Genomic DNA, 13,928 nt, shown 5'->3' with positions numbered 1-13,928 from the left:
ACTCTTAGGTGAATCAGTTATAGTGTTTTTAAAAAACCAATCGCTAGTTTTCAGTAATTCTTGAACAAGTCCACAGTGTAAGATGTTCACGTAAACATTAGTGACAGCACAGCTGCATCTTAGGAAGAACAACAACCTGCCTTCACAGCTTTGAACTTCATTGAGCGGCTCTACCCTGGTGACATTCCAGCAGGTCTTGGTTTCTATCCCAAGGAAATTCATTATCCCCACTAATGTGCGATACCAGAAGGCTAGAATCACCTACGAAAAAGAAAAACAAAATGAGACAGTGAAGGAGAATATATTACCTTCATAATAATTTTTCCAAAATACCACTTCATGATGGTTGCCTTTAATATTATAAACTTTGCCAAAGTTATTTAAATCATTTCACTAGAGAAATAGTCATTTTAAAATTATACACACACATATTATAAATTAAGGTTGTGTATTACAGAATAATGAACATCTATAAAAATTCTTGTGATCAGCATCTCTGTAATAAACTCTTATAATCAACTGTAATATAAATCATAGTAGCTGTAAAATCAAGTCTACAATTATATATTAAGCCCTGGCCGGTTTTGCTCAGGGGTTAGAGCGTCAGCCCATGGACCAAAGAGTTATGGGTTCAATTCTGGTCAAGGGCATGTACCTGGGTTGCAGGTTCACTCCTCCGCCCTGGTGGGGGTCATGTGGGGGGCAAGCAATGTGTCTCTCTCACATCGATGTTTCTCTCTCTCACCCCTCCCTCCCTTCCACTCTATCTAAAAATCAGTGGGAAAATATCCTCAGGTGAGGATTAACAACAACAACAAAAAGTTCATGGATCAAGTAGAAAAGCTCAAGGGAAATAAAAATTTACATTGAACTGAATAAAAATGAAATACAAGGTTTCTGAGTCCAGCATGTAAGAGGCTTTTAAGTTGTTTCATCCTAACAAGTAAAAGGCTGAACAAACTGAAAAAATCAACTTTTCTTAAATCCGTAAGAGAAGTGAGGTCAGAGGGCAAACCGCTGCTCTCCCAATTGGAGAGACTGACGGGCAAATACAGAGAATCAGAGCTTCCCGGAGCAGGACTCCACAGCAGAATAGGAAAACCTCCACTGCAACTGAATTGCTAGAGGCACAGCATAAACAAGAGAGTCAAAAACTAGGGAGACCCAGCAGCCCACATGTTTAAGTTTAAGAAAAGAAGAAGAAAAAAAAAACCTTAGCTGAGGATATGTTCATTGATGTGTGTGTGTGTGTGTGTGTGTGTGTGTGTGTGAGAGAGAGAGAGAGAGAGAGAGAGAGAGACAGACAGACAGACAGACAGACATTGATTTGGTTGTCTCCTGCACACGCCCCAACCAGGGATGGAAGCCACAACCTAGGTATGTGTCCTGACTGTAATTAAACCCACCACCTTTTTGATGCATGGGATGATGCTCCAACCAACTGAGCCACCCACCCAGGCCCCAATTTATGAGTTTACCTCTAAGAGCTCTTTAGATACTTACACTGGGTATCAGAAAAAAAATTTCCTCTGCTTCACACAGAGGGGGTGAAAAAGGGACCGATTTGAAATACACCAGAACATTCTTCTTCACGAGGCCTATCCTCAGAAGAAACTACTCCATTAGAGCCTAACCTGCTAGAGTTTTATCAGAGCCTAACCTACAGCAAGGCAGGGAAACATCCAACTCAAGTTCCCTCTGGCCCTCCGTGTAGGAGAAAGGAGATACAACCTCCAGCCCACACTAGCCATTCTGTGGCACCTGAGAAGGAAAAACTGAGAAACAGGTGTGAGTTCACCATCCAGAGGCACAGGTTCATACAAGGCCGAGACCCAGTCGTGGGGTTACAGAAGGGTTCCCCTACCCCCACGCCTACCACCACACAACTAAAGGCTTATTTAGAGCAGGTTTTTTTACCCATTACATCATGTCCAGCTATTCAGAAAAAATTACAAGGCATACTAAAAGTCAAAAGCACAGTTTGAAAAACAGAGCAAGCATCAGAACTGGACTTAGATATGGCAGGAATATTGGAATTATCAGGTTGTAAATTTAGAACAATTATGATTAATATGCTAAAGGCTCTAATGGATAAAGTAAATGGAATCCAAGAACAGATGGGCAATATAAGCAGAGAGAAAAATTCTAACAAAGAACCAAAAAGAACTGCTAGAGAACAGGGTATCCAGAACTTTGGAACAACAACAAAAGGTGTAACATACATGTAATGGGAATACTGAAAGGAACAAAAGAAATGTTTGAAACAATGACAATTCAGAATTTTCTGAAATTAATATCAGACACCCAACCACAGACCCAGGTAGCTCAGAGAACATCAAGCATGATAATGCCAAAAAACTAAGCATATCATATTCAAACTACAGAAAATCAAAGATAAAGAAAAAATTCTGAAAGATGTTGGGGTGGGGCGAGGGGAACCTCAATTATAAACAAGTAAAGATAAGAATTACATATGACTTCTCCTTGTAAATCATTCAAGCAAAAAGAAAGTGGAGTAAAATACTTAAATTGTGAAGAGAAAAAAAGTAAGTTAGAATCCCGTATTGTGTGAAGTTATCCTTTAAAAGTGAAGGAGAAATAAAGACTTTCTCACACAAACTAAAGTTAGGGGACTTTGTAAAGAAGTTCTTTAGAGAAACAGAAAAAGATACAAATCAGACACTTGGATCTACATAAAAAAGAGCATCAAAGAAAGAACAAGATATAAACATTTTTTTATTATTCTTAATTGATCTAACATATAACAGCTTTGTTCAAAAAAAATAATTGCAACATCATTAACCATTAGGGAAATAAAATTGAAACCATGATGAAATACCACCTATTAAAGTTTCTAAATTAGAAAGACTGACTGACTGACCTAAGTGTAATTGAGTATTTAGAGCAAACAAACTCTCATGCAGTACTATAAATAGAACAACCACTTTGGAAATATGCTTTATACAGAAATGTTCACTCCAGCTTTATTTGTTAGAGCCCAAAACTGGATAAACCTAAATGCCCATCAAAAGGTAAATAGATAAACAAAATGTGGTAAATCCATACAATGGAATGATATTAAGCAATGAAAACAAACTAATGATACATTGCAACAATATGAATTAATCTCAAAGTAATTATTCTGAAGAAGCCATACCAAAAAAAAGGAGTATTTTATAACTATGCATATAAAATTCTAGAAAATGCAAACGATGATAGTGACAGAAAGCATGTTGGTGGTTTCCTGGGGGTGGGGTGAAGTGGAGAGGGGCAGGATGGAGGCATCACTATGGAACATGAGGAAATTCTTGAGGAGATGGTTGTGAATTTTGTCTTGATTGTGGCGAAGGTTTTCATGGGTGGATACATATGTCAAAAGTTATCACATTGTACATTTTATATATGACCAGCATGTCAATTCTACCTCAATAAAGCTGTTTTAAAAAATTTAAGGTATACATATTGGAAAGTAAGAAGTACAACTACCTTTGTTCACTGACAACTTCATCATGTTCATAGAAAATCTACAAAAAATCTACTAGAATAATTAAGTCACTTCATCAAGATGCAGGTGTTAGGTCAATCTTCAAAATCAACTTTAGCTTCTATACAAAAGCAACAAAGAAGGGTAAAATTTTTAAATAATACTATTTACAATAGTAAAAATGGTGCATCTAGAAGACTGTATGCTGAAAAATGCAAAATATTGCTGAGACAAAAATGATTAACAAAATAGGGATCTATATCATTATCATGGATTGGAGAGTTTAATATTAAGATGTCAATTCTTCCTAAATATATGTATAAATCCAATGCAATCCCAATAAAAATCTCAATAAGATCTTTGGAGAAACTGAAAAACTGACTCGAACATAGAAACTAACTTTGAAAAGGAAAAACACAGTTGGAGAACTACCTTATTTTAAGATTTACTATAAAGCTAGAGTCATCAAAGCAGTGTGGTACTGGCATAAATATAGACATACAGAACAACAGAATATAGAAAATCCAGAAACAGATCCGTGCATAATACAGTCAATCAATTTTCAAAATATGTGCCAAGACAATTCAATGGGGACAGGACAGTTACTATAAAGAAGCACAATGTTTTATAACTCAATTGTGGTTTGGATATACAGTTTTACACATTTGTCAAATGCATAACTCAAAGAACTGTACGCTCAAAATGGTGTGTTTTACCACATATAAGCTATCCCTCAACAGAGCTGATGCAAAAGCAGCCAGAGTGAGGAAAGACAGGTCAGCATGTATTACTAAGGAGTACTCTCTACAATATATCAATTATGCCAACAAATGAATAAGAAAACCATCAAATAGGTGACAAACATGTATACAGGTTACTGACAGAAGAATACATCCAGATGGCTATGAACCATGAAGATATTCTTAGCCCCACAAATGATAAGGGAGGTGCAAATGAAAACGAACTCAGGAGAGGAACTTCTGATACTCTGCTCCCCGTCTAAGGGCACGTACACTCAATACACCTTAAATCGCCTTTATGTAACAGCACTGTGTTTACTTACTATTTTTATCTAATAAAAAAGCATCGCTCTGCACGTATGCGCCCTAAATCGTACTCACCTCTGGATAAAGATGGAAGCGTTTCACAGTGTTGATGACCAGGGGGTACTCAGTGAGCCTGTCGTTCATAACCATCCACAGTCCTTGCAAGAACGAAGGGGCTTCAATGATGGTCTTGAAGTAGGAATAATAAAGTCCCTTAAAAAGGCACAAATTGTCAGTGTAAGTAAAACTTGAAAATATTTATTATTTTTATAACTCCTTTCAGGACATTTTGTTTTTCTGTAGGAAAGGGTGAGTGATAAGACTTTCTCATTTCTCCTTGCTGCTGCTGCTACGTTCTTGTACTCAAAAGGCTTACATTTCAGGCTCTCACTGTACTATTCTTTTGTAAATTCTGTAGGTTAGAAAAATCCCTGGAGGGATGGCTAAATGTTTTTAAGGCGCTTTTCTAATCACCCCTTACAATAAATATACAATATATATTTTAGGTCTACCATGCCTAGTCTTACCCTCACTCGAGATGCCTAGAGGCTGAGAGCTGATGAATCCTGGCATTAGCATGCCTTCGGTCCTTCACAACTCTGCACATAGAAAATCACTTCTTTCTTCCAGCTCTTTGTGGAATAACAGAGTGATCACAAACACCATGAGGCAGAACTTCATGCCTTTAACTTACTTCCGCGCTCAGGCTAGCAGCTCAGCACAAGGTGAGTGCCCACCAGACGCCCACTGACTGGCCCCCGACCCAAATGCTGTGTCCTGAGAAGGGGTCAGCCTAGTGCAGGACTCCAGCCCGGGAGCTAACGACTGTATTGGGCCAGTAAGAAGTCAAGGACGAACAACAGCATGTTGTTTCATGCTACTTCCCTCATCAATTTCCTGCTTTCCTTCTAAAAATCTAAAAGCAAATAAAGAGCCACACTGTTTGCAATACACTGTCCCCCAAAAACATTAAAAATAATCTTCAACTCCACACGCGTTCGGCCTCATACAACCGCTTGATCTTTGAGAGATGAAGCAACAGCAGCGGCTACTAGACCGAAGCTGTGTCTAGCCGATGTCTGAAAGAGCGTGTCCTCATGGTGAAACATGAATTCACGTAAGGATTTTTCTTTCTGCTAACGAGGGCAGCAGGCAAAACCACGGCAGGATCTCTAACGTGCACAAGGCAATATGCACAGAGAGAAGATCTGTAAATCCGCTTTTACGAGTAGCAGCCATTGTTTGTGTTCACTGTCTCCCTCCTGCGTTTTCAGTGACACCTGCCTCGCTCCAGTCCACAGGTGAGACCGCCGACACGCACAGGCTGACCGGCTGGCCGCCACTCGGGGAAGCACGGGGCTGCTGCCTGAACCCAGCGGCCTGTCGTCCAAGCCCACTCTGCCACCGCTACGCTCTTCGTTTAATAACATTTTAGCCTTTCTTTGAAAGTAATACCTACAAAATATTAAAAATCTGAATGCCACTCAGGTGCTAGTGTGGCCAACTCCTCTAAGCATTTGGGGCTGTAAGGCTGAGATGTAAACAGCATGGGCCGAGGGACCTAGAACAGGCAAATCCCTGGAGACAGAAAGCGGAATGGAGGTGACCAGGGCTGGGGGAGGGGTTAGGATGTAATGGGTACAGTTTCTCTTTGGGATAAAAGAAAAGTTCTGGTGATGGAAGGTGGTGATGGTTGCATGATATGAATGTATGTAATGCCACAGAACTATACAACACATAAAAATAGATGAAATGTAAATTTTGCTGTTTAAAATTTTTAAATATAAATTTACATTTTCATTTTAATTGAGCCACAATTAAAAACAAAACAAAAAAGCAGTGGCTATAGAATCGGGGGTCCAGCCCTGGCTGGTTTGGCTCAGTGGTTAGAGCGTCGGCCTGCGGTCCGGAGAGACCCGGGTTCAGTTCCCGCTAAGGGCATGTACCTCGGTTGCAGTTTGTCCCCGGCCCTGGTTGGTTGTGCGGGTGGCAGCTACTCGATGTGTCCCTTTCACATCGATGTTTCCCTCTCTCTCTTCCTCTCTCTCCCTCCCACTCTGTCTGTACAAAAAATGGAAAAATGTCCTCGGATGAGGATTTAAAAAAAAAAGAATCAGGGGTCCAGTTTGAGCTCTCAGTCAACCCCTAACTACCTAATCTGGAGGATGGTCCTGGACTCTCTTAATTGTAAAATTCTGCAGTTCTGGCTTTTATTATCCCATTTGAGCCTCACCATAATCACGTGACCTGTGCATGGCAGTCGGAATTATCTGCATTTTACAGATTAAGTATACAAATAACGGAAAGATCATTAGAGATTATAAAGTTGCCTCTTAAAAGAGATTGAAGTCAAGAGCTACAAAAAAGGAAGGAAGGAAGGAGGGGAGGGGAGGGGAGGGGAGGGGAGGGGAGGGGAGGGGAGGGGAGGGGAGGGGAGGGGAGGGGAGGCCAGGTAAAACATGGGGTCTCTCAACTCTAACCCAAGAGCAGGCAATCTCTGATAACCTTTGATACCCTGTATCACTTCTTAAATATTTTCTTTGTTCACCACTTCCTCAGCTATTATAATTGATCTTTCTTATCTTAAAGAGAAGTCTGTATTAAGAAAGGAGGAAGAGAAAATAAGATAAGAAAAAGAATTCTAAAACACTTTCTACTTGAGTAATAAACCTAAATCATAGCTTGAGAAACAGTGTAGTTCACCAAAAATTTATTTCAGTGCCTCATAAATGTCCACCTTACAGTCTTAATGTTATTAAACTACAAATTAATGCATCAAAGAAAAGAACCAAACCATTTCAGTGCGAAAAGTCATCTCCCGTTCCAAAGATGAGAGGTGAGAAAAATGACGATCATTTTCAAAAAGTGTTATTAAATGTATCCTAGGGGGGAAAAAAAATAAAGCACCATATTATAATAAGAACATTTCAAACAAGTCCTAAAATATGTTATAAACAAAGTAACAAAACTGCAAAGAGGAAAAAGAATACATTTTTATAGTAAGTATTCAGATAACTTTATAGTTTGCTTACTAACTTGTGTATCTTTATTTTTTTTTTTTCATTTTAAAACTGAATTTGTATTTTTATCTTTAATTAATTTATTTCGGTTGCAGATGTTTCTCCTGTTTCCCCTATTGACACCTTCCTCCCATTCCTGCCCCCTCCCCCAGCATTGTTGTCTGTGTCCATTGGTTATGCCTACATGCATAAGTTCTTTGGTTTATCTCCCCTGCCCCCTTCTCTGAAGTTTGTCAGTCTGCATCCTACTTCCTTCTATGTCTCTGGGTCTATTTTGTTCATCACCTTGTTTTGTTCATTATATTCCACAAATAAGTGAGATCACACAATACTTGTCTTTCTCTGCTTGGCTTATTTCTCTTAGTATAATCCTCTCCAGGTCCCTCCATGTCATCTCAAAGGATAAGAGATCTCTCTTTCCTACAGCTGCATAGTGTTCCACTGTGTACATGTGCCACAGCACGTGTCCATCAACAGATGAGCGGATAACTTGCGCAAGCAGCCGGAGCTCGGAAGCTCCAGGCCTCCCAATCAGAACACAGTTAAGTTCCAGTTCCCTAACTTCACAAGTGCTTGTTAGGTACCAAGTTTGGGAAATGCCTCTGTAACTGATGAAAAGCATTCGGAATAAAATTTTAAATAAAGCTACTTTATATTAAATCAATTCCAAATCAGGATAATTCCGCACAAGAAACCAGGGTCCGAGAACACAGGACTGGACGTCAAGATGTTGTATTAGTATAACCCAGCGGTCCTCAACCTGTGGGTCGTTCGACCCCCAAAGACCCTTTCACAGGGGTCGCCTAAGACAGAACAGTAGCAAAATTACAGTTATGAAGTAGCAACGAAAATCATTTTATGGTTGGGGGTCACCACGACCTGAGGAACTGTATTAAAGGGTCGCGGCATGAGGAAGGTTGAGAACCACTGATGTAACTGAAGGTAAGAGCTGTAGGCAATGAAGATGGGGGCATATATGGGGAGCAAGTCGAGTTACAGGGAGCAACTGTGCTCTCCGTCATTTACGCAGCAGATGCTGTCCAATGAAGCAGGGGAAAAGCAACATTCCACCTTCAACCCTGTCTCCCGCTCACCTTCATTTATACGCGGGACATTTGCCAGGGTCTCGGTAGCTGCAGAAAACACATCTTACCATTACAGCCTTAGTTCTAACATCAGACCACCTGGCCAGAACAGCACTGTCCCAACAGGACATGGGGCAGATCCCATTCTTCCCGAGAAGACAAATCCCCGAGCTCAGGTAGAAATGAAAAATATTGTAATTTTACATCTAATTTTTACAAAGAGGTCACTTGTGTAAAACACGCTCACTGAAGTCTCCTTTAATTCGTATTATCAGTGCAGCCTCCATCTTCATTTCTACCTGATTTCCAGTTGACAGGTGTGACTAAAACCTTCTCTCTAAGCTTACGTCAACTGACATGTCATTACTGTGAAATAAAGGAGGTTTTTTTTTGGATGAAATAAATATGCAGAGTACACTAAAAAAATAGAGATAAAGTGTTTTTTGTTGTTTTTTGCTGTATGCAAACAGTGATGGCAACTTTTAATTCAAACTGAATTATTTATTGCAAACTGAAACTAATCTTACCAGTGCAAAACTCCCACAAAGGCAGCTGAAAAAAGAAAAAGAAAAAGTCATTAAAAGCTGCTTTATTACGATAATTGTAATATATCCTTAGAACAGCTATTTCAAATGCGTTCCCTATGTCTAGAGAATGCACACAAGCAAGGTGGTACAAGGTGGTAGCTACCTCTGTCTACATAACATAGGAAAAATCCCAGAAACTCATAAAACAAATTGCGAGTGTGCTTACCTCTGACGGGGCGGGGGGGGGGGGGGGGGGGTATGAGGAGCAAAGGGAAAGAGCTGGAAGGCTATGTCTCATTCATGTAATTTGCAAAAGAGTGATGAAATCACGAATGATTTGGACCTTTTTGTGATTTTTCAGTATCATTCTCTCTCTCTCTTTTAAATTTGTTTTTCTTTATTTTCAGAGAGAGAGAGAGGAAGGGAGAGGGAGAGAGAGACAGAAACATCAATGAGACAGAACATCGTTTGGCTGCCTCCTGCATGGTCCCCTACTGGGGGTCTGGCCCACAACCTGGGCATGTGCCCTGACCGGGAATCGAACCAGCAACCTCTTGGTGCACGGGTCAACAATTAACCACTATTCTCTGTTGCTTTACATTATTTTTAAAGAATCACATACGCACACAATAATTATTAGCTCAGTCCTTTCAGAAGTGACTCAAGCCCACAGTGGCTCTAGCCCACTTTCCCCCTGCTCATCAGAAGACGGGGAAGGCAGGGCCGGCTTCCTCAGCAGCCCACCTGCTAGGCCTCGGGGCGATTCAAACCTCACTGAGCCTCCAGAGCTCCCAGGCCCCTGGCTCCCCATGTCAATGTCCTAGGAATGAGGGCGATCAGGGAGCTCCCAGGCAGGTCAAGTTGCCACCGCTGTGCTGTGCAGACGGACTTTCTGAGGAGCTCCAAACACTCTGTTCCTTCTGGTGGCTGGGACTCTGTTTATTTCCAAGGATATCATGGGGCTGGGGAGAAGGGATGGCATTTCAGCAGTTTTTTTAAATAAATAAGCTCCAGGTTGTTGTAAAACCTTTGGTTAATCTCCAAAGATCTGAAAATATTCTAACATTTTTGTTAATATCACAGAGGAGTGAGTTTACTTAGCTATTCCTGATGTCCTGCCTCCCCTCCAAGATCGTATAATAGTATTTGTTATAGCTGTCCCAAAATATACTTGGCAAGACATTTTACACACCTCCAACATTAACCTCTTAAAATTTCAAAAAATTACTCAAATTGGCTAACAAAATAAGTGCAAATTAATCAAAAAGTCAACAACAACGATAAAACACTGCAATGCTGAAGACTCCTACCAATGCTTCTCCAGGTTTGCATGTTCCTAACCATCCTGACCTTCACCCTACAATGTCTCAGAAGATTTACTCGTTTTACACCATGATCAGGAAACTACAGCCCACTATCTGTTCCTGTCCACTAGCTAAAAATGGTTGTTACGTTGTTAAAGGCTGTAAAAATAAGGAAGAAGAATAGGCAATGGAGACTGTATGTGGCCTGTGGAGTTTAAAATATTTACTACCTGGCTCTTTCCAGAAAAAGTATATATTTACTACTTTCGTTAACTTTTCTACTAATATATGATATACACTGAACCACTTTGAAATTAAACCTGTACCTTCTCTCTCAAACTGAAACTGATGGACCTCAGATAAGGCTTCATTAGCTTTAAAATACACAGACCGCCCTGCCCGGTTTTGCTCAATGGTTAGAGCATTGGCCCGCAGACCAGAGAGCCCCGGGTTCGGTTCCCACTGAGGTCACGTACCTTGGTTGCAGTCTATCCCGGGCCCCGGTTGGGGTTGTGTGGACAGCAACCACTCGATGAGTCTCTCACGTGGATGTTTCTCTCTCTCTCTCTCTCCCTCCCGCTCTATCTGAAGATAAATGCAAAAAATGTCCTTGGGTGAGGATAAAAAAATAAAATAAAATACACAGAGACTGTCCTATTCAACCACATATGTCTCCTCTTTCTTCTTCTCCGGACAACTGGATATTCTGGTGAAAACTCTTAAAGTTGTATTTAAGGAAAAGGTTAAAACAAAATATCCTACTAAATCCACCTAGCTTTCCAAAAGTCCTCACAATATTCTTCTGTCGCTCACTCCCACCCCTTCCCCACATTCACACCTGATAGAATGATAAGATGTGATCATGTCCATATCCTAAATGCATAAGGTGTGATAAAGAGCATATCTCCTGGAGCCCTGGACCCTGTCTACCAACCTCACCTCTGAAAGTGACCCAGCTGTATACTTACTGAAACAAAGATCATTTGGCACAATCATCCCAAACTCCTCTTACAGACTCGTCAGTGTTTCCCTAGACAGTAATCCTTGCTTTCTACTCCCTTCCAGCTCAGAAGAGAACCTCTCCTTCCTCTTGTCCACACTCAGCTTCTCAAACGTGCGCCTTTAATTCCACCCTTAGCAATGCCAGCCCCTGGAGAGCTAACCTCTCATTTTTACAACCTGTGATTAAGGGATGTCCTGATTAAGGTGATATTTTGTTGGTGACGTCCAGGTGATCGCATGCCCGAACATCCTGGAAAATGTTTTAAAACGAGAACAAAGGGGGCTGGGGATCTTGTCTGGACTTTCCGGAGCTGCACCTCGTCGTTATTGCTGCTGGCTTGCCTGTTAAACGGATCCTCCGAGAGCCGGCCCACCGCAGACCCAAGCGCCCCCTGCCTGCCGGGCTCACCCATGCCGATGGTCGCCCGGACCGACAGCTGCCGCCTCCGCAGCAGGTGCACCTTGTCGCGGAGCTGCTCCAGGACAGAGCTGAGGAACTGGAAGCGCTGGAGGAACAGGGTCTTGGTGACCACTTCCAACTGCATGCTGCTCTGCGCTTTCACTTTTCGGGGCCTCCGCGGGGAGTAGGGCCGGGCGCCCCCGGGAAGGTTCCCGCCGCCTACGGGCTTGGGCAGCCCCGGCTTCTCCGCCTCCCGCGGGGACTCCTCCACCGCCAGCTCCCCGGCCCCGGGGGCCCGGCGCCGCCGCCTGGCCTGCAGGGCGCGGGGAGGGTGCGGCGGCTCGGAGGCCGCTTCCTTGGGCTTATTCCTCCTCTGCCCGCCCATCTTCTCATAGTCCCTGTTCGGCTGCCGCTGGGTCTCTCGGCGCGGGCCCAGCCCAGTCGGGCGAGTCCGCAGGGGCTCGCAGCCTCAACGACTCGTCCCGCCGTTGCGGGCCGCCCGGTCGTCAAGGCGACGGAGACACCTGGAGCGGAGCGTGAGGTCCAGGCCGCCCCGCGCCGCTCGGGCGCCGTCCACACGCGCAGCTCCACGCGCAGCCTCCCACGCGCAGCCTCCCACGTGCAGCCTCCCACGCGCAGCTTCCCACGCGCAGCCACTCAGTACACTGCCCGTCGCGCACCATCCCCCGCGCAGCTACCCACGCTCAGCTTCCCACGCGCACCATCCCACGCGCAGCTTCCCACGTGGACCGCGCCTACTTCCTAGGTTTCCTTTTGTAATCAATTTGTTTGTTTCCTGGAGTTCCCATTTGCCTTTGGGTCGCTCAGTGTCCTAACAGAGTAAAGTATATTCTTACCCTTGGGCCCTTGGAAGTACACATATGGTCATTTTTATCATTTAAGATATTTTTATAAGAATGCTCACTGTACTATTCTTTTTTTTTTTTTTTTTTTGCCAGTATGATGAAGTGGACTTTATTAATGTATTAGTACTGATAATAGTAAACTGTAAAGATTTTTCTATATATTTAATATTCTATGTAGTGTGTAACTCAAAAATAATTTAAAATATTGATTTGAAAAGGAATCCTTATGGAATCACTGAAACTTTAATTTTAAATGAGTGAGGCAAGCTTGTGACTTAGCAGCTTCTTACTACGTTGAACTCTTTGCTTTTAGTGTGTTGCTTTGGACTCACGAGACTAGTTTCTACTCTGGCTTTGTAAAGGTAGCTAAAGTATGAGGCATATTAATGAGGACATTTTTTCATTATACTTTTACAACTAAACATTCAAAAGTGCCCCCTTAAAAATATTTACACATCTACCATAAAAATACGTATGACTTATTTTGGATTGCTTTTATCCGTGTATTTTGCATTAATATAGACTGCAGATTGTGTGTTACTTCTTTTCACTGTACCATTCTTTACACTCGTTAAAAACTAGAAACAAGCTGAACAGCAAACGATTAAATGACAAAGCACCCATGCATTCATTACTAAACTAAGGTCATTTTGAACAAATATTTAATGATATAGGAAAAGGCTCGTGATACGGTGTTAAATGAAGAAGCAGGATATATGTGTGTGTCAGATATAAACACACAGAATTAACTATATGCTAGGCTCTGGTCCATATCTTCTACACAAGGACTCACCTATGGCATATCAGTGCGTGACTGAAGCTAGTAACTTAGCTGCTCTATTGTTTAGTTCTTCGTATGAAAAATGCTAAAGCACCTAAAGCATAGATAGTACTGTTGTGGCGCGAGAGAACCGAGAGACCACCAGAGCCAAATGAAAGCCAATTAGAGAGCACAGCCGCCGGCGACTGATCCCGAGTTCTCAGAGATCAGCCCCGACTTTCAGCTTCATTTCTATTTTATGGGGGGCTTGTTACAAATTTCTGCAACTGGCGTTTCTTGTTGGCCTTGGGGGAGAGCAGGCGAGTACAGAAGCGGAGGCAGCTGGCGATGAGCGGGAGGGGGTGGAGGTGGGAGGGGGCACACATCTATGGTCAGGCTGTCCTGCTAGTCACTCTGTTTTCTAAGCTCTAACA

General features: G+C 42.3%; 1 protein-coding gene across 2 annotated transcripts in view; it reads right to left on the bottom strand.

The window, feature by feature from the left end:
- DPY19L2 (dpy-19 like 2) overlaps nucleotides 1-12,028 on the bottom strand; it is a 61,115-nt gene extending 49,087 nt beyond the window's left edge. The window contains exons 1-5 of one of the 2 annotated variants that reach the window (XM_036246896.1): nucleotides 11,878-12,028; nucleotides 9,163-9,187; nucleotides 7,325-7,412; nucleotides 4,606-4,743; nucleotides 141-261 (exon numbers count right to left, since the gene is read on the bottom strand). In XM_036246896.1, coding sequence (XP_036102789.1) covers nucleotides 141-261; nucleotides 4,606-4,743; nucleotides 7,325-7,412; nucleotides 9,163-9,187; nucleotides 11,878-12,013 — 508 coding nt within the window. In that variant the 5' untranslated portion in view covers nucleotides 12,014-12,028. Of the gene's footprint in view, nucleotides 1-140; nucleotides 262-4,605; nucleotides 4,744-7,324; nucleotides 7,413-9,162; nucleotides 9,188-11,877 lie in introns of those variants that run through there. The other variant, XM_036246897.1, reaches the window with a different exon arrangement.
- Between the last annotated feature and the right edge of the window lie 1,900 nt (nucleotides 12,029-13,928).

Source organism: Molossus molossus, unplaced genomic scaffold (genome assembly GCF_014108415.1).
Source record: "Molossus molossus isolate mMolMol1 unplaced genomic scaffold, mMolMol1.p scaffold_m16_p_7, whole genome shotgun sequence".
Lineage (NCBI taxonomy): Eukaryota > Metazoa > Chordata > Mammalia > Chiroptera > Molossidae > Molossus > Molossus molossus.
This window is presented reverse-complemented; position numbering and strand designations above follow the sequence as displayed.